Here is a 22,322-nt window from a genome sequence, read left to right on the forward strand (position 1 = left end):
TCGACCAAAACAAGAAGAAATCCACAAAAAAGAAATAATAACCTACAGATTGTGCAACACAAAGCCCATCATGACAAGATGCGCAATCAGGTGCCCCTGCAGTTGGACGCATATTATGCTGTACTTGTGGTAGCTGTAATTTAGATCTTGGTACTTACTTTTTATATGATATGTCTTATTCGCAGCTGATGCAATCCAGAACAAACTGACGGTTTGTGTATTAGTATCCAGTTCGGTAGAGGAAAATTTATTTGTTCCGCCTTTGATGAAATACGAAAAAAATAATAGGATCAAATGTTGTGTGAGCAGACGTGATATTTTTTTTCATGACTAGGATGATGCTATATGTTTATAAGTGGAATAATATTGTAATATGAGCTCGAGATAATTGTCATTGTTTAAAGATAATGTAAAATGACTGTCTTCAATAATTCATAACAAGATAGCTTAACAAGTATCTATCAAACAGACTTGGACCTGTCTGTACAGCATAGTTTTGATTAAAAACCACTTCTTTTTTTTTCAAATTTTATTATAATAAACAGGATAATATCAAAGAATGTAAAAACTTTGTTTAGTATTGTAAATTAAATATATATGTTTGATTAGTTAGCTTAGTAGATACACTATGATACTCATATAAGTACATGATAAGACCATACATGTAGATATAATCAGCCTTTTATGGGAGGATTGACAAAATCTAATACAAATGTTTGCTTGTTAGTTGAAGAATTGTTGACGATGATTCATGCAAAAAGCCCGAATTAATGATTCGTTGATGTATGATTGATAAATGAGACTCGGGAATAATATCAGGCTTAAATAAAATGGGAACTAAAATGATTTGAATTTAGTCTATATAACACTTGAATACATGTCTACACTTTCGTTTTTCGTGGATTTGCTAGCCTCTGAAATAAAAGGAATGAATATATTCATTAAGAATAGGCAGCAGTTAACGATCAACAGAAAAAATTATGATAGTAAATAGTATTCTTACTTAACTGTTATTTTTTTACTATTAGAGTTGCTGTTGTAAACGTTGCTAATGTGCTTTTTTCTATATAGATATAAGAAGATGCGGTATGAGTGCCAATGAGGCAACTCTCCATTCAAGTCCCAATTACTAAAATAAACCAGTATAGGTCAAAGTATGGACTTCAACACGGAGTTTTAGCTCACATTGAGCATCAAGCTATAAAGGACCTTAAATACTACTAGTGTAAAACCATTTAAACAGGAAAACCAACAATCTAATCTTTATAAAAAACGAGAAGCGAGAAATACTTATGAACTAATGTTTTGTGTGTTTGTTTGTAATATAGTGATTAAGATTATACCACAATGTTGACCGTGGTACCATTAATTTTGACATTTTTTACCCAGTCTGTTTGTTATGTTCACACATCATTGTCAATATAATGGAATTTTTGCGACTGCCATACAACTGAAAGGTTTAGTTAGTTTTAAAGTTTTTACATAAAAAATGCCTTTACCAAGTCAGGAATATGATATTTGTTATCCATTCGTTTGATATATTTGAGCCATTGATTTTGCAATTTTATTAGGGACTTTCCGTTTTGAATTTTTCTCGGAGTTCATAATTTTTGTGATTTTACTTTCCGTTGTCCCAAAATGTATGAGTGAAGTAGTTGCCTATAGAAAACATGAACCTGCAATAGGCATAGAACTACATATATGCAAAAATGTGCATTCAATTTAATTCTTTGTTCCATATCGGTGGTTTGATTTTTAGGGTGTTGGTTAACTCATTAGTTCCAATATATATCAACTTAGTTATTTAATCGTCATGTTTTTTAAATACATAATAGAACATATTCTAGCGGCAGTTCCACGGCAAATTCTTTAAAAAGTCATAATGAGATTGTGTGATTTTCACTTTAGTCAACTGGACTAATATGAACCTATTCAAAATTTTAATTATACCTCATTATTTGTTCTTCATTAACGTCACTCTATTGTATATAATACCAGATACACAGTATTCACAACATGATTAAATGTTGCTATGTCTTTGAAAATGGTCTTTGAGTTTTAAAGTTCTTAATTGGTATTGTAGTGACTGGGAATATTTTATTGTCAAACACTTATATAATCTCACCTTGTGGTGGCGTCTTCATCGATTCGTATAGCTGAGTACTGTTATCTTTCGATTTCTCATCTTTTATTTTCCTCTTACTAAGCATATATACAATATTATACGTTCACTTACAATGGTCAAAGAACATATCTATATCAATACTATATTTGTTATATACATTCTGATTTTATAACATCCTTATCTTTATACAAGAAATATCCCCTTTTTCGTGAACCGTTGAAATATTAAAAGACTTTATTTTTTTTATGAATAAATTCAACAACTGTATCGTAACTAATGATCGTTTCGTTCAAGTTGAAATTCCCAGTTCTGAATGTATAATTACGATATGATACTTTTATTTGCTATAGATTTAATGTTCATAGATAATCCAAACATTCGAAACTCTTAGATTCATTTAACCTCCTACATATATGGATAAACAAAGATTTTGCAAATGTTTTAAGGTGTTAGATTTCAATTATTCACACTTTGTTTTTATTTATTTGAGAGACATCAATGAGTAGTATCCAAACAAAACGCAAGTCTGACGAATTTAACTACATGTACATGTGTGGAATATTTTGAGGCGATTGATAGCTGTTTTCTGGAAAGTTTGTTCAGTTTGTAAACTTATTTTTGTAAATTTGTAAACATGTTGAAATAGATATCTGTTAGATAGTTCGATTAGGCTAGGACTGTTGTAAACACACTAACCTGCTTTGGTCTAACTTTGAAGTATTTTCTAAAAAAAAATACGATAAATATTATAAAGTAGCTAGATTATTTGCTATTTTTATTTTTATGTTCATTATGAATATTATTGTCAAAAATGTATTATCAATAATTACATTGCATGTATGTTTCATTATAATACGAAATTTTGATCGGCTATCGGCAATCTCTCGTCCTTCTGAAATTAACATTCATTACACAATGAAATTCAACATTCATGATGACACGATTGATTGATTGTTGGTTGCTTAACGTCCAGTGGCAAATGTTTCATGCATATTCAGGACGAGAACAAGTTCACAATAAATACAATAGGTAGTTTGATACAATAGAGGCCATCTGGGATGATGGTCGGGGAAATTTGGACTGCCACTTGAAAATGAGGGTCTATTGGATAGGGACAGAAATTTTTCCTTTCAACAGGCCACCTACGGACCCCTCAAAGAGTTGTTGCAAGGGTTCTAAACGTGCAAAGAACGTGGCACTCTCTCTACACGAGACATCGGATTTAACGTCCCCCTTCTGACCGGACGTGACTGCGAACTTGATACAACCCGCACAGCCAAACGGACGCCCCACTTTGGCAATAGTTTTACTGTCGGTCGGGACAAGACCAAGTGACCATATGTTTATTCCCCAGTCACCCTTTGGGTCATGATGACACGAGCTCCAACAATACTGTGCACAGGTAAATTAAAGAGAACCTTGATAGAAACCGTGGTTTGATTATCATGGTTTAAAAATGTAATTATAAGCATTCAATGCCTCTATATGTGATTTCTCATGGTTGTAAAAGCGCTGACCGTGCGCACATTTTTAGAATGAAGCGTTTCAGCGCTTCATACAAAATGTAATTCCGTCAGCACTTTTATACACAAATGAATTAACAAAAAGAAGCATTCAATTCTTAAATAAAAATAGATCTGATTCTTTTCTTTGGGAAGAAAAGAAAAATATGGAAAACAGTCATATATATTGACTTTTGTCTTATACTATGGTATATAAATCTTCGTTAGGAATGCATTAAGCTAATTGTTACCGAAGTAAGTAATAATACACAACTGGAGTTATTAAAACGAATTTGACTGTATATAACTAAACATTTCTAAGGTTTTCTTTTGTACAAAGTTTCACTTCTTTTTGTAATAATTATAAAACGAACTTTATCTGAAAAAAAAGGAAAATAACAATAATTTAGAGTAAAATTTTAACTGATACATTATTACGTTAAATGTAAAAATGTCGAAATGATAATAATTATTATCATTTTCAAAGTATATTTGTCACTTTTGATTTTATCAATTTAAAACTACATGTTGTGGTTTCATTTTTATTGGCATTCAGTGTAAATGCTACGATTTTTATAAGATTTGGTCACATTTGTTCATTAATATAATGTTAGGCTAAAACTATACTATATATTTTATTTCTAGTAAGATAGTATTATCTTGAATTAAAACAAAATGTTAAGTCTCAAATAACAGTATTTATTGGAATTAAATAAAATTTGATAAAATATGATAGTTGACCAATACATGTTCAAAATGCTTAATTGGAATTGTACTGAAAAGAAATCACTTTTTGACAAACACTGATGATTATCTTACCTTTTACAGGCGTCTTCATTGATTCATATAGCTGAAACTTATTATCCCTGGGCTTCGTATCTTTCATTTCCCTGTTATCAAGCGTGTGTACAAAATTATACATGTTTTTTTTTCTTCAATAATATCTATACCAATACACTATTTGTTATATAAACTTTTGATTACAGGCCATCCGAAAAATTTCAAATTGTGATACATGCAGTGGTCTTAGTCGGTAAATAGTACAGAGAATTCATCGGAAACATAAATACACCAAAACAGGACAAATTAGATAGATCTTGCCGATTAAAAAAAACCAACAATAAATCAAATCTTAATTTTTAAGTCATACAAACAAAACTGTTCCTATTTTCTATTTCATGTATTGTTAAAAAATCAAACATGTCATCCGTTAGTAGTATCCGTTTTGCAAACGTTGGAATCAGTCGCTTGAAATGCATAATAAACATGTAACTAAAAGAACTAGACAAGAAATTTGTTTTTGTCCCGGCCGATAAAGATGCTAATAATATTATTATTGTTTGAGGTAAATTTTACATTGAGGTTCTGAAAAAAAAATATCACCAATTCACCAACATTCCAACTGACTCCATTTTCACAAAACGACATCTGTAACAAACATAAACTTTTAGCTACCGCTTTACAAGCTGAGCCAAATACAATGAAAGTCCCAACTATGTACTGGCTTCCGAAGCTACACAAAACACCTTACAAATATAGATTTATTTCGTCTTCAAGCCATTGTTCCACTACTAAATTGTCTATTTTTCTTACAAGCATACTTGGTACAATTAAAAACCTGATAATAAATTGTTCAAATAAGGCCTTCGAAAATAGTTGAATTAATTACTTTTGGAGTGTCAAGAACTCGTTGGAAGTACTTGATAAATTGCATGCTTATATTGGTGATTTTAAATCTGTTCAAAGTTTTGATTTTTCTACCCTGTATACCACATTGCCAAACATTCTCAGTAAAAAAAAATTCACACACCTAATTAAATGGGCATTTAAAAAGTCAGAATGTGAATATATATGTTTAAACTCTTTTAGGTCATTTTTTAGTAGCAATAAACAAACAAACTATGTCAATTGTACATGCTTTGATACTATATATGCCCTTAAATTTTTACTAGATAACATTTTTGTTCGCTTTGGGGATTCCGTATATCGTCAGATTATCGGAATTCCAATGGGGACTAACTGTGCACCACTTATTGTGGACCTGTTTTTGTATTGCTATGAGTTACAATTTATGACAAAAATAAGCAAAGACTCGAAACAACATCTTATAAACAAATTAAATAATACTTTTAGATATTTGGATGATATTTTGGCTCTCAATAATGACGACTTCAGTATGTATATTATAGAAAGTTATCCTGTTGAACTTACTTTAAATAAAGCTAAGACTAACAATGACCACTGCCCTTTCCTCGATCTTGATATCTATATCACTAACGGAAAGCTGAATACTAAAATTTATGATAAAAGAGATGATTTTTCATTTCCTATCGTTAATTATCCATTTTTAGATGGTGACGTTCCCTTGTCACCATCTTACGGTGTTTATATATCTCAACTTGTACGATTCGCTCGTGTATGTAACAATGTTTTAGATTTTAACGAGAGAAATGTATGTATAACTGAAAAATTATTACACCAGGGTTTTCGATATCACAAACTAGTCAAAACATTTACTAAATTTTATCATCGGTATAAGGACATCATTCGTAAATATAGCTCAACATGCAGACTTCTTATAAGTTCAGGTATTTCACATCCAATTTTTTATGGAAATATTCTTTATAAAGCACAAAGGTGTCAGTATTCACATTAAAAACTAACAAAACCTTTGAATAGACTTATTAAGAAGGGATATAGTTACGAGACTGTTGTCAGGTCATTAAAGATTGCATATTTTGGCGTTAATATTGATTTACTTATAGGGTCTTTGCATCGGAACTAAACTCATTTATTCAAAAACCAGTTGTTGGCATGACACGGGTTATGTTCTTCTCATATATGTTATGATGGTATGATACTAAACCCCTAACGGGAAGGATTGTGCCTGATGTTCATATGATGAAATCATAATCTTTCAGTCAGTTTAATTGAAGTCTGGAGCTGGCATGTCAGTTAACTGCTAGTAGTCTGTTGTTATTTATGTATTATTGTCATTTTGTTTATTTTCTTTGGTTACATCTTCTGACATCAGACTCGGACTTCTCTTGAACTGAATTTTAATGTGCGTATTGTTATGCGTTTACTTTTCTACATTGGCTAGAGGTACAGAGGGGGGGGGTTGAGATCTCACAAACATGTTTAACCCCGCCGCATTTTTGCGCCTGTCCCAAGTCAGGAGCCTCTGGCCTTTGTTACTCTTGTATTACTTTAATTTTAGTTTCTTGTGTACAATTTGGAAATTAGTATGGCGATCATTATCACTGAACTAGTATACATTTGTTTAGGCGTCAGTTGAAGGACGCCTCCGGGTGCGGGTATTTCTCGCTACATTGAAGACCTGTTGGTGACCTTCTGCTGTTGTTTTTTTCTATGGTCGGGTTGTTGTCTCTTTGGCACATTCCCCATTTCCATTCTCAATTTTAATATTTGCTGTAAGTAACTGTTTATTAAATGTTTAAACCCTCCGAAACATTTAGGGAAATCTTACCTCATGCATACATAGACTAAAGGGGGTTTTGTATAATGTTTTAAGTTTTTGGTTTTCAATACTTCCCAATATTTTTTATTTTTTTTTTTGAAATCGGTGATTTTTTTCCTGTTTTCCTAAATTAAATGCTTGGTACATGTACCTTTCAGTGTGAGAAGTGTTTTGCAGGAAATTAATTTCTGTCTTTTTTTAACTTACATCATGAATAGTTCATATCGATTTTTGTAGTATCATCTTAAACATAAACATGATTAATATCGTTGATTGATTTCTAGCATCGGTATATCACGGAGGATGCAAATCGACTGAGATTGTTACGCATTTACTTACCTGCCTTGGTCTGATTTTGAAGTATTTTCTTAAATTGAAAGAATAAAAAATAAGTACGATCGTTTGCTTATATTTTTTAATATTTATTATGAAAGTTATATTTGAGATAACGTTTCACTTTTAACAGATATGAATTATTGTAAAATATTAAACGACTTCGTTGTATACAGTGTTCATTAGAAAATAAATATTCGTCAGATATGCACTAGGCCAATAGCTACAGAAGTGAATAAAAATACACAATTGGACATTTAACAATAATTTGAATTAAAAAAATAAATTGAAAATGGCAAACATTAAAATCATGTGAAAACCAAAAAGCCTTAGACAATTGCTTCAACCAAATGAAAACAACACTTAATAATTGTGATGCCTCCAAAGCGCTTTGCAGTAACAAAAATTTCATCACGATCGTTCATAGCGTAATATTGTTTGTTTGCAGATCATATGACTTCTGCTAAAAATTAAGATCGAATGGTCAACTATCAAGACTATATAGCTCTTTACATATTCAAAAGTTATACATCCTGGGTTATGATTTTTAGGGTATCAACGTTCCTTGTGAAGGAAAACCAAGAACGATGTGTCTGATGCAATACAACATAAAACTATCGTTTCCATGTTTAAAAGAACTCTCGCAGTATTAATATCTATGTAAAGAAACATACAGGTTTAAGTTGCAATTATAATAGCACTCAGTATATTATCTTAGAATTTATGACAGTGTATGTTATTTGTCACATTTGTTCATAATTAAAATGTAAGTTTGGATCTGTTTTATAATTGCTTTCCAGTGAGTTACATAATAATAAGTAAAGCATTATATATATTTGAATGACAAAATTTGGCATCTGAAATTTAAACATTCCACGTCAACTTGTATATATGTCCATCTGATGAGTTAAGCCTTTTTCATTGATTTTTATAGTTCATTCTTATGTTGTACTGTTATACCACTGTCCCAGGTTAGTGGCAAGTTTGGGATCCCTATAACTTGTTTAACCCCGCCACATTATTTATGTATGTGTCTGTCTTAAATCGGGAGTCTGTTATTCAGTGGTTGTCGTTTTTTTTTTTGTGTTACATATTTGTTTTTCGTTCACTTTTTATCTAAATAAGGCTGTTTGTTTTCTCGTTAGAATTGTTTTACATTGTCATATCGGGGCCTTTTATAGCTGACTATGCGGTATGGGCTTTGCTCATTGTTGAAGGCCGTACGTTGACCTATAGTTGTAATGTCTCTGTCATTTTGGTCCCTTGTGGACAGTTGTCTCGTTGGCATTCATACCACATCTTCGTTTTATATATATGAAATGTGATTAAGATTTAAGTAAATCAATGCATGCTTAAATAGTAAACATACTTACGACATGCATGCGCCTTCATTGATTCATAAAGTTGGGTATTATTGTCGGATAAGTGTGCCCTTGGTGGTTTTCTGTAAAATTTATTGTTTTTTTTTTTATCCGAACAAAACATTCATGGACTAGTAATTTTAATCATAAAACCCGCTAAATGTTTTTTTTACAAATAAAGTTCTTTGGTATCAATTTATTATTTTGAGAAAATGTTTTTATTCACACTGCAATTATTACATAATTTCGTTATAAAATTATTTTACCATGGACACTCCAAAAACAAGTACAGAATCATGAGCATATACTCGACATTTGATTATTTAATATATTTCGTGTAAAATAGTTCTCAACCTATTGAGAGGAAATCGATCTTGCTCGAAGCACATGCAATGCCTCCACATACTGTGACAAATCTGTACTGATTATTGTTATTATTTAACATATTATTTATTGCATATTACATATATTTATTTGAATATTGCCGGGTGGTCAACTTCTCAGGTGTGCTGAAATGCATTGACTTTCATACTCATGATTTGAACTATTTGTACTTTGCAAGCGATAAGGGTCAGTTTTATATGTATATCTTGGCAATGTTTACCTATGTAATACTTTGATTATCCCGTCATATAGTGATTTATTTTGACAAATATCGTCGTGAGATTCAACTTGTTTACATCTGCCATGACACCGTTCTGTACTTTCACTTTGCGGTCATATTATTATTTGTTTAAGTTTACACTTTATCAATGCAGGCAAATTGCGTATTTATTATGTTTGTGCCTCCCTTTTCATTAACATTGTGTTTATTTATGATAGAACAGGGTTTTCATTGATCTCATTTAAGCATTATATCTAATGCGTAAGGTTATGTAAATTACACCCAAGTTCATACGCCGTATCGAGAAAGGAATTTACTGTCCGTTTAAAAATAGCATTATGTAGAAATGTCTTTTTAGTTTTATTTGCTTTTAAACATAATTCGGACAAGAAGGACAAAGTGAGGACAACTTAATATTGTTTCTTTATTTAAGAATAACGAAATCTGATTGTCTTCTTGAACGTTTCAAGCCAAAAGACGTAAGAAACGTTGCTTTTGATTGGACGATTAGATGTTTACTCTAACGTCATAGTAAGTGCCAAAAGACATAAATAGGAGCCTGTAAAACAACATGTCATTCTGAATCGATCTCTTGAACCGTCAACTACCTCTTATATTGACCACCCGATTTATTGCTTTATCTGTTGAATGATGAATGTGTATTTGATGTTTATTATATTGAAAGAAGAAGTCAAAATACTATTAAAATAAATATCATTGTTATGTTTATTACAAATATGTTTCTCCACAATGCCGTTGATTCCACTCCTCCTGAATGATGAGTTAAACAGTTTTATAGTAACCCTAGGTTTGTTACAATACCATATAAATCTAGCTGTCAATAAGTATTTCTGACATAAACTTACTTTCTAAATCATAAACATTACATATTAACGACAAAGGTAACAACGGTTAAAAAGAGAACATTTATGTATCATTGTGATACACAGAAAATTGTAAAATTGATATTCGTGATCAGTTTTGCATGACAATTTTCCAATTTAAGTTAAAAGTGTACTTACTCAATTGGTGTCGTAACTAAAAGTTAAAATAAAATATAAAGATACTGATTCATACCTACGCATATAAGTGTATATTTCCAAATTGAATATTTTTTAATTTCTACTACTCTTTATTGTCACTATACAACAACTTGCTGTAATGGAAGCAAGGTTGTTACAAATGTAATGTAGCGAGTATATTCCGACCAAGGTTTTCAAAGTTTCATTGAACCATATTTTGTATTTCCTTGTTCAAGTAATTATTTACGCTGTAAATAGCTGCATTTTGCAGGTTGCTTTTTTTGTGTCTTTTAATTTACAGAAAGTGTTCTTAAAAAGTTTAGTCAGAGGGTAATGTATGATAAACTTGTTCAACATCTATAAACTATGTACTTTATAAGTCAAATTATATGAACAATTTGTTGTTTTGTGTTTATTGTATGTCTATTTAGTTTACGTTCAGTTGTAGGGGTTGATCTGTTGCGTTGTTCTCCCATTTCTGTTCTCCTATATTTATGTTTTTGTCGTAGCATGCATTTCAACGATGTGTTGTGGGTTGTTTTTTCAAGTCTATAATACTGCAAAAATAACTGCTTTTGCTGTTCCATTCAAAATATACATATGGTATTTGAAGGAACAGTTAAAGATTGCATTCAATCGGTGTCTAATAACCTTAAAATTAAGAATATTTTATATAAAATTTATCATTCTACTTGTTTGCCCAATAGATATCTCCATCTCTATATTGCACGCTTTTTATCAAATTCGGATTTTTTTTACAGCAACAGGAGGTACGAGATAATTTGTGTTAACCAATACTCATACTAAAATGTGTTAAGCTTTTACACAACGTTAGGAAAGTAAACAAAACGATGAAATGAGATACTTTGACACAACGTTAGGAAATTAAACAAAAAGGTGAAAGGGGATACTTTGACACAACGTTAGGAAAGTAAACAAAAAGATGAAATGGGATACTTTGACACAACGTTAGGAAAGTAAACAAAAAGATGAAATGGGATACTTTGACACAATGTTAGGAAAGTAAACAAAATGGGATACTTACCTTTTGTTTCTGTACTCATTTCCTCGTATGAATTTGTATCAAAAATGTGTTCTGAATCTGTTCTACAAAGAAATAAAATAATACTTGATTGGTGTCTGTTTAATGTCCAATAATAATCAATTAAATGGAAAGTTTATAAGATTACTTGTTTTTGCATATTTGCATCGATGAGAGGGACGATGAAAATTCCTTCCAACATGATGACTTAGACATGTTAGATACGGTTACAAAATGTCATAAAAACAGGTCACTTACGGACAGATTTTAAAGGGATTTTTCTTTGTGCAGAAACGTTATATTTTCTAATTTATGGTTTTTTCAAACATTTACTTAAGAAAATATTCAATTGAGTATAATAAAACAGGTATCATGAAAACGTCTGTCGCAAGGTATATTTTCCGTATATCAAATATCCCTTAATTCCTTGAAAGGACTTTTTTTTAAACATGTGGAATTATTATACTAAAAACTGAATCTTTTGTACATATATTTTTTGTAAATGAGAATATATTTTGATTAACTATATTTTTAATAAAACAATTTTGCAGATTCGAAGCTCATTTCCTACAAATAAAAACAAATAAAATGGTAAGTTTCTAATAATGTAGCCTTATTTGAAAATATTTTTTTCGTTAATAATCATGATTTATTTACATACGAAATTAAATAGAAGGTCAGAACTATTTACCAACAATGCAGAAATAAAGAAATTACCTGCTAGTAGATTGAACAGTGGAATGATCTGCAATATACAAAATAAAAACATTGGTGCCATATTTGATGAATATATACTTGCCTTCCTACTTACAGTAATGTTAGTAATATATAATGTCTACGATACAATTTGTACACTCATTAAACAATTTGCTTAAACTGGAAACAAGGAAAATTACAAAAATACTGAACTCCGAGGAAAATTCAAATTGGAAAGTCCCTAATCAAATGGCAAAATCAAAGGATAAATAAAGGCAACAGTAGTATACTGCTGTTCAAAAATCGTAAATCTATGGACAAAAAAACAAAATCGGGGAAAGCAAACTAAAACTGAGGGAAACGCATTAAATATAAGAGGAGATCATCGATAAAACACATCAAAAGAATGAAAAACAACTGTCATATTCCGGACTAGGTACAGGCATTTTCAAATGTAGAAAATGGTGGATTAAACCTGATTTTATAACACTAAAACCAGGATTGGACCTGGTTGTATAGCACACTGTTATGACAGTCGCATCATTTTCCATTATTTTTATAACGATGCGTGAACAAAACAGGCTTCTTTCTTAAAATTTGTAAAATAGTCAAAATATGGTAACAATAGTTATCACTGTGTAATACAATCGCAAGACAAACAAACATAAACAAAAAAACACAAAAAAGCATCTATCAAATTAAAAAAAAAACACATTCTTAGTTTTGCGTGATGGGTGTCAGAAAATGCAAACATCACAAAAAAGAAATTTTGTCGTTCAATGTCTATTCAAAACACACATAATTGCACATGGAGAATGGTAGTATGCAGGGTTTTAAAATCAAAAGCTATGTTAGAATTAATTACAGAAACAGACCGAGATAACAAATTATCCAGCAGTTCTTTAAGAATCAATTTATGGTTAATACTACTAACACGAAATAATTCTGCCGTTTGTCGTTCAAAGTATCTTTAAATTTACGATAGAACAATAACATACTGACATATAATAGAACATCGCCGCGATATAGCCTTTTTGTGCTAATGCGGCGTAAAGCAACCAACAATCAATCAATATAATAGAACAATAACATAATGTCGGGATTCTGAAAAGTACAGAGTCACGTTATAAGAAACAAAGAACCACAAAAAGTCGAATATACAATACATACCAGCAAAAATGAAAGATAATACATACCTATTGACGGGATGTATAAGTACCGAGCCACGTCAAATGAATATCCCATCAAACAGACAAATCAGTAAAAATATTATTAATTGTAACTGGAAACTACACTTTCCTGTAGTAAGAGGTATATCAGGCTATAAGACCACGTTTAATCCACCATTTTCTGCGTACATGTATGAAAATGTATGTACCAAGTCGAGATATGACAGTTGTTATCCATTCATTTGCATTTGATTTTGACATTTGATTAGAGACATTTAGTTTATTGAATATTCCTCGGAGTCCAGTATTTTTGTGATTTTACTTTTGTTTTCGCTTCAATTAGAGAGTGTTTGTTCAAGAAAACCTTGTTAAAGATGAAAAAAGATACATTAAACACCCTTTTCAATAATCTATACGCAATTGATTGACCTGAGCAAGCTCTATTGGTATGATTGCCCAAAATATCATTCGAAATTATGATAGTTCAGATAAATTTGAGACTATTTTGGCCTATTAACAAATTACCTGAGTTTCAAAGCATCGAAGGATACAGGTCATGATTTTTACATGTGTATAGATGATTTTGGGTTGTTGATTTTTACTTTGATTTGCAACATTGACCCGCGAGTATGACGAGCGACTTATATTTATCAACATGCATTTACGCAGAAAACACGATATTTATTTTTGACTAAAGTATCCACGATAAGTCTTTTAACACATTTGAACGTCGCTGAAAACTTCTTATTATTTTTAGAGTGAGTATAATACCTGTCGGGACTTCCTGCTTTGTATACACACTTCGCTTCTCTGTATTGGTTTCATCTAGATTTCTTCAATTACAAAAACATGTTCAAAATAATTCTGAAATGAAACTTTTTCATTCCGAAGTCCTGATTGCAAATGGTTAATAGCTTTTAATCTATACATTTTTTACCAAGGCTTATCATTGATCACTTTCTAAGTATTTATGTAACTGTCATGTCGACATCGATACTGGTAATGGTAATGACTGGAGTATTTAATAATGCATACTAGTATTTGTTTCGAAGTACTTTTTTAGTTGCTTCATTCAGTTCATTTCCTGCTCGTAATTTTTCTCGTTTAAGTTGCTTCACCTTTTTTCTTATTGGCGCCGTATACTGCTGACTATACATTGTATTTCTTGAAGGCATACGTTGACCTTGTATTGCATACTTCTTTGTCATGCAAACGGGTTGGAGAGATTTATCAATTGCAAATAATCGAATCTTCATTTTTACAATCAATGTTGATGTTTAAATAAGTTATTAACCAAACAAGAACACCGCTTTATTTAAACAAAACATAAATGGAGATGTGTACATTTAAAAACTTGTGCCACTCTAAATGTTAGATGTGCTATACGTTAGACGCAATCCTTATATATTATATTTGTTTTCTGTCCTCGAAATTAAAAAAAAATGTGCATATAATTTGAATACATTTTTGAGAAAAACTTATAAAGCTTGATCCTCACCTTTGTGTTTTGTTCTTCAATTCTATAAAATATAAAGATAATGCATTTGAGTGGATTGGAGGATAAAAGAACGAGATAAGACTGGTAAACATAACTACATTTATTTAACAAATCTAAATTTTCGCGTTACGAAACATTACAACTTACCTTCCTCCTACTATTTAAATAATTTTTGATAGCTGCTATGAATATATACTTTTATAACATTGGTTGCAATAAATTACATTGATATCCCAGTTAAATAAAAACCGATAATTTCACATGTGAAATAAACGTGGTTATTTCACTCCCTGACTTCATACAGTAAAACCTGTATAAACCGGCCGGCTACGGGACTATGAAAAAGGGCCGGTTTGGACAGTGAGCCGGTTTATTCAGGTTTCCGTGTTGACCGGAAGTTAATGACTTGTGACGTCCGACATTTTGCATGTAAAAGTTCTCTCTGATTGTAAATTATATCTGATTTAAATTAAAATACTTTCAATTCGTTTTTCATTGTTTGCATTTGCATCATAATGCTCGCGTTGTTTGGATTGTAGGACGAGAGTTTCGATTTACTCCCATGCCCAATAATTTAAAATGTTGGAATGGTCGATTAAAAAGCCAGAATATTTTCAAACGTAATTTCATAACTTTCGAAACGTTGTCGTACAGTGTACAATATCCATTGATTGTTGTCATCCGGGTGTTTTTCATTATCAAGGTAATTTGTTTAGGGGTTCACAACAGGGAACCCAGGATTTCGAAATCACGATGTGAATTTCTTAGTCCGCGATTTTAATTTGTTTATCTAAGTTAAAACGTAAGTTCAATCCGAGATAAATTCGATGTATCTTTTCGTTTAATTGACACGTTTATAATGTTTTAATAAATAATGCAGCTCACTACTGTACGATTGTAGGTTCACAGTTTGACACCTGACTAATTGATTATCACGAAAAGCCATGTTGCATAAACAAATATGTTTTGATTGCATATCGATCATTGAAATTAATTAGACAAACCGGTTTTGACAGGTAATAATTAATGTAATTAAGAGTATTGGGACTTCATAATTAGACCGGAATTCGGAATATACAGGGTCCGGTTTACAAAGGGTATTTTAACAAAGATTTTGAATGGAAAAATATGGGACTTTCATTTTCGGCCGGAATGGACAGGAAACCGGTTTATTCAGGGTCCGGTTTAATCAGGTTTGACTGTACAACAATAGGCGTTGTCAAGACGTCGATAACGTCGGATCAAAACAAATTGTGAATGCGTAGGAAAAACATATAGTTCCTTACATTTTCTACATTAATTTCATAAAAAAAAACATTAGCCAATGTAATAAAAAGTATAACTAATCGCCGTATTTGAATATCAAAAATAAGACAACTTGTGACCGAACGCCGCTATGGATTAAACTCGTGCTGTGCACTCGTTTAATCCATGCGTCGTTCGGTCACGCGTTGTCTTATTTTTGATATTCAAATACGGCGATTAGTTATACTATAATTAATTTGATTATTAAATTGTCAGCAAAAATTGTAAACAATATCTATTTAAAAATTTAAAACGGTACAGCGAAATAAGATTTTATGAAAATAAAGACAATAAAAGTAAAGTACTGTACTTGCAATTTTCCTGAAAAACAAAATCAATTCATATAATAATGCAGGAATAAATTCCGCTTTCAGTTAAAATATTTTAAACAACATTATTTTACCTGATGAAGATGCATCAATGTAATGTGTTCCTTGTGCTATTTCAGGTTCAGGCTCATCATATATTGGCCTATTAAAAAATTGAAAAGTTTACATTTTATGAAACAAATATGTGTATATGTTACAGTGAATTTGTATAATCAGGGATTATGTAGAATCCCTAAAGTTTTAAGGGATTATGTATAATCACTGGTTAGTTTAGGGATTATATATAATCACTAAAATTTTCAGGGATTATGTAAAATCACTAGAAAAAACGTCAGGGATTATACAGAATAACTGATATGATACTAAAATATATAACGGTGTCTTCCCATTTATCCAACTTTTAAATTTTTATCTTTGTTAATTATTGGGTTGTTTGTTTAGTAATGATAAGGTGTCTTTCTAAAATTTGACAGTAAATTTGTTCCTGTATGTTTTTATATTATTTAAAATATATATTACATTAATGTAAACATTCATAAGATTGTCAATTCTATCCCGAATTTGTCAATTAAAACAGCAAAAGACGTAGAAATATCTGAATTTTTTTGGTATTTAAGCAAGTGTAAAATCATTTGTTCCCCGGACTAATGCTATACCGACCAGAAACTTAAAATTTTACGACACTAGAGAGTTAGTCATTTTCTTCAGTTTTACCGGTTTAAGGAAAGTAAGACAACATTAAAAAAAAATGAGGGCAAATACAAAAACTATGACCTCTTGTGTTTTACAAATCGAAATTTAAGTTAAGTTAAGTTAAGTTAAGTCATTTAATATTATATAAATCAACCGAAGTTAAGTTAATATTATATAAATCAACCGTCGTTGCACGGGATTCTTACCGTTGCCCGGTCTGATTGCATTGATATCTGCATCGTAAGCGAGAGCCTTATCCCCACTGCTACCGGGGTTAACATTATCAATTGGCAAATCAAGCCATTTAAACTGTACTTTGAAAATGATTGAAATATATGAAATAATTCATTAAAAATCTTGATAAAACTAAAGGGGGTCTCAACACTTGCAGGTGCGTGTAGCTCACAGCTTAAGGATACGAGGAAAAGTAAATGTGTTTTATAAATCACAATTCTACTACCAATAATTATGCACACTTTTTAGAATTTCGTAAAGTTTTCGTTTTTGTACCTTTTGGCATGGACTGGCTCATATCAGACTAATACCCTTAATATTGTATAACGTTAGGCATAGTATATTAATATGAAAGACACAAAAATATTGAAATGATAAACACAATATAATTAAATGATAAGCACAATATAATTAAATGATAAGCAAAATATATATTGAATAATGGATGTTTTGTTTTTAATACTGACTTTATCAGCAATAATATCAAGCGAGCCCTTTTTGATATTTACTGTCTCAGTATTAATAATATCAAGCGAGCCCACAAGGGCGGGTTGATGAAGTTAGTATGAAACTATTAACATGATTAAAGGCATAATGATTATTTTTTTTATCGTATTGTTTTAGCAATAGGTTGAGAATATGAATTAAACTGAAATTGTCATCAAAACTATTTTTATGCGTACAATCTTTTTGATAAATGTTAATTTTATGCACAATATTTTAAAAATAAACATTTTATTTACAAACTAGATTTGGATGGCATCGACTATTACACATTTGTCCTGCTTTTTACATGTATATCTTTTAAATTCATATTTGTTTTTACCACAATATCAACATTTAAAAAACCTTGTCCTCCATATCAAATCATATTTTACGGCACGTCTCAGAGAAATAGAGTTTTAAGCACAAACATCTGAAGGTACCAATGAAGGGAAATCAGCAACCTCAAACTGATTTCTTGTATTAAAGATCCGAGCAGGAGTCCATTGCTATATGGCAAGGATCTCCCTTTCCTGGAACCACTTGTGGAATTGGTCTGAAATATATGTTGTTTTTCCTCTGCAATTTGCATTAACTTTTGAGCATACGTTTTCTTCAACCCAAGCAACACCTGTGCCTGTGCCGAGCTTATTTGTTAGTAGCATAATGAGGTTCAACACTTGGATAAAATATAAAGGAAAAAACTCATCACTTAAGAATCAAATAGTAGATCAGGAATGAAAACTGCATTTTACTTAAATTTTCAAGGAATAAGAAAATAATGATAATTTGTCTATGTTAATTTGTTTCATCATCTTTGGAGCTTTTAATTATTGATAATCACTGAAATCATATTAGGGAATTTGTAGAATACTAATTAAAATTATCAGTGATTATGTAAAATCACTGGTAATTTTCAGGGAATCTGTATAATCACTAATGATTTTAGTGATTCTACATAATCCCTGAAAAATCAGGGATTCTACATAATCACTGATTATACAAATTCACTGTAACATATATATTGGTTACAAACGTATTACCAATGTTTTTTAGCTGATCGGTCGGAGTTTATGTTTTAATCTGCATACGGAAGTCTAATTGAAGATGTGTGTGATAAGGATGATTGTCGTTGTAATCTAATCATCTATTAGTGTCACCAGACGCATATACAAAAGAACTGAGTGTATATGGGAGATTAACTGGACGCTTCATTGACATCGCAAAACTCATGTCTATAGATGGACTGGTCTTAAATAAGCAAACATCTTAAACCCCTCCCAGTCAAGTGAAATAAATCTAGTAATAATGAGTCTTTGAATCACTTGACTAATAACACTGCTTGTAGACGTATCTCGTGCGTTCACATTACTGTTCATAGCAATTAAAAACTTTTGAATTTGGGGAGGTTCATTCGAGCACCACTAAAGAATCTTACATCGATGAGGCGGATGTTTTGTGCATAATTTTGTCTTAGTATTTTGAATGTTTCTTCACGAATTTTTTCATTAATCAATGCTAGTTGCGTTGCATTCTGAAGAACTGTCATTTGTACTATCGTTGATAAAAATACTATCATCAGGTTTATCATTAACTTAACATGTGTAATGGGTGATAACTCTCAATCCTTTATTGGTGGATTTTTCAGAGATCATCAAAATTGTATGATAAAAAGCAAAATGAGGTTGTTAAATTTGATGTATGCTTATTGTGCTTCTTTGTTACATTTGTTTCTTTTATATTGATTAATATGATAACACAATGTTGACTGCTGTACCCCAATTTTTGACATTTTTACCTATTGTTTTTGCTTGTTTTGTCCATTCATCGTTGTCAATATAAGGACATTTGATGTGTCTGTCATACAAGTTAGAAGTTTAGCTGGCTATTAAACCAGGTTCAATCAACCATTTTCTTCATACGAAAATGCCTGTTAAGTCAGGAATATGCCAGATGTTATCACTTTTGATTTCTGTTTTAAATTTTTCTTACAGTTCTGTATTCTATTTATTTTTTATTTCAAGAAATAAGGCATGCATCCTGCTTTAAAGGAAAAACTTATAGCTATGGAAGGACAACGATTTGAAAGACTTTTAACTTATAAAACAATATATTCCATTGTGAACGACGAGCGACTATTACATATCTTCAGCTTAAAGCTTTTCATTCTTTATATATCAATATCTTAGTGATGATAGCCGTGTTTTAGACTTTTATGTTTACCTTGAAGGATTCACATTAACTTCAACTGCAAAAAAATGAAATAAATAAATAATTACAGAGAAGCGTAATCACATATGCAAATTTGTTGTATAAACTTTATATATATTCTTTTCTAGAATATATTATAAAAAACTATTCTGGAAGGTTTTACTTTGACTTTCATTTTGTTCTTTTGGTTCAGTTATTTTGTTTGTTAGTATTCTCCATTATGATTTGTCTATTGTACTAACTGCAAGCTGGTATTGGGTCTAAAGACTGTTTGCGGAAGCAGAATTATATTATTATGTCATTAATCTTATATTTGTCTGTTAAAAACCTATTGGAAGCATTTGGCTGTTTATGCTCTTGGTCGGGCTATTATCTCCTTGACACATTCCATATTTCTATTCTCAATTTTTTACCATCAGCTAATATTGTATCGTTACGTTTTCCAAAGGTGTTTACAGATTTAAAAGTAAATAGGAACAATTGCAAATCATTATTCACTTTGCGGTGAATTTGCATCTATAATCAGTTAATTAATTCACGTATGAGTTAAAACAAAAAATGGAGAGAAACTATTTTAAGACCTGTTTTATGTTTTATGTTTTATGTTATGTTTTCGTATGTTTGCTATACCGCGTCTTGTGTTTTGATTCGTATTAACCTTTAAATTTCAAACAAAATCAAATAAAATGAAGTACAAAATAATTACCAACAGCACTCTGACGAATAGATTCATATTGTTGGTTTAACGGCAGCTGATAAACATTGTCTCTTGCCGATCTAACAGAAACATCCCGTGCTGGCTTCAGATACCCCTGATTTTGGTTCTTCAAACTTTAAATAAATAGGTATACTCATTTATTTCATTCTAACAACTGATTCATAGTTTTCATTTTGTTTGTGTACTGTTGTTGTCTGTATGTCTTTTTCTTTTTAGTGATGGCGTTGTCTGTATATTTTCGATGTATGATATGGAATTGCCACATACCCTATGTTTTGCTTTTCCCAGTCTAAAGATTATTTCACCGTCAACAGTTTTAAAGGCTATTGCCCTGGTAAATAATTTTCCAAATCTGTTCATATTTATTTGTTATTGGACACAATTAACAGCAGTACATTTTCGTATTGTTTGATTCGTTTAGTTCATAACTTACACATTTAATATGTAAAAACAAAATTTACGTACAAAGTGCCATATGAAAGAACTACAACATAACAGATGTATAGCATGGGTTTGTCGTCGTTCCATGTCTGAAATACTACACATTGTGCACCTCAATACATTTTGACAAATTTACTAGCTGTAATATACGTATTCAGATGTGGTAGAATCGCCAATGAAAGAAGAACCATTCATTTATCCCGTTAAGAAAAGTTATCATCAATGTGGATCCGATTTTACTATAACATAACTCTTGTGGAAAGATATTTAATTGATCCATCAAAAAATCGATTTAAATAGTTTTTCTTCAAACGGGAACGAAGTGTTACGGTGTAAATATATTATTTACCTGTCTTTGTTCTGACGCTGGCGATCTGAAACAAATATTTCAATATGTTATTACATGCATATAAGTATTTATCTTTATAGCATTTTCTACAAGAAATTCACTCTCGAGGAAAAATATGTATGAAAAGAATTATTGAAGTTAAGTTGTTATCGTTGAATTTAATTTACTAAAGACATGAAGCAATATATATTAGATGAATGTATATTTATTTATTAAAATAATGTTCAACATGATTTGTCATGAAATATAAAAGCTATCTTAACTAATCAGACATTATCAAAAACTATTACATGTTCAAAATGAAAATAAACATATACTGAGAAGACTAAGCAGTAATACTTACAAAACGGTATTAAGATGAAAATAGAAATCATTAAAATGATAACGAATGATAAAATTACAGCAACGACGGCAGCAGCTATGGTTGCACCAGACGTTCCATTCTGTTCTACTTTTAATGCAATTTCTGAATAGACGTAAAAAAAACACTTTTATATTTAGATTTTAAAAGATTTTTTGAAAAAAATGAGCTTCATAGTTGTATCCATTTCCCACCATAAATCACGATTAACTTTTTATCCCGGTTTTAATATGGTGGAATAGTGAACTTGCATTTAGTAATATAGTGATTGCTGTTGATTAAATATTATATCAATCAATGAAAAGTAAAGTTTGTCAATGTTGCATTTATTTTCATACTAGTTGCAAAATGGTACAGAGAAGGCA

The 22,322-nt window shown here is 30.8% G+C and overlaps 1 protein-coding gene across 1 annotated transcript in view; it reads right to left on the bottom strand.

The window, feature by feature from the left end:
• Positions 1-514: 514 nt before the first annotated feature.
• The window catches only part of LOC139524265 (nephrin-like), a 34,825-nt gene continuing 13,017 nt past the window's right edge, over positions 515-22,322 (bottom strand). The window contains exons 12-26 of the mRNA XM_071318996.1: positions 21,940-22,062; positions 21,597-21,621; positions 20,795-20,919; positions 20,101-20,125; positions 16,542-16,609; positions 14,834-14,855; positions 14,107-14,168; positions 12,188-12,215; positions 11,458-11,535; positions 8,815-8,885; positions 7,448-7,475; positions 4,447-4,517; positions 2,822-2,849; positions 2,126-2,202; positions 515-914 (exon numbers count right to left, since the gene is read on the bottom strand). Coding sequence (XP_071175097.1) covers positions 859-914; positions 2,126-2,202; positions 2,822-2,849; positions 4,447-4,517; positions 7,448-7,475; positions 8,815-8,885; positions 11,458-11,535; positions 12,188-12,215; positions 14,107-14,168; positions 14,834-14,855; positions 16,542-16,609; positions 20,101-20,125; positions 20,795-20,919; positions 21,597-21,621; positions 21,940-22,062 — 887 coding nt within the window. The 3' untranslated portion in view covers positions 515-858. The remainder of the gene's footprint in view (positions 915-2,125; positions 2,203-2,821; positions 2,850-4,446; positions 4,518-7,447; positions 7,476-8,814; positions 8,886-11,457; positions 11,536-12,187; positions 12,216-14,106; positions 14,169-14,833; positions 14,856-16,541; positions 16,610-20,100; positions 20,126-20,794; positions 20,920-21,596; positions 21,622-21,939; positions 22,063-22,322) is intronic.

This window comes from Mytilus edulis, chromosome 5 (genome assembly GCF_963676685.1).
Source record: "Mytilus edulis chromosome 5, xbMytEdul2.2, whole genome shotgun sequence".
Classification (NCBI taxonomy): Eukaryota; Metazoa; Mollusca; class Bivalvia; order Mytilida; family Mytilidae; genus Mytilus; species Mytilus edulis.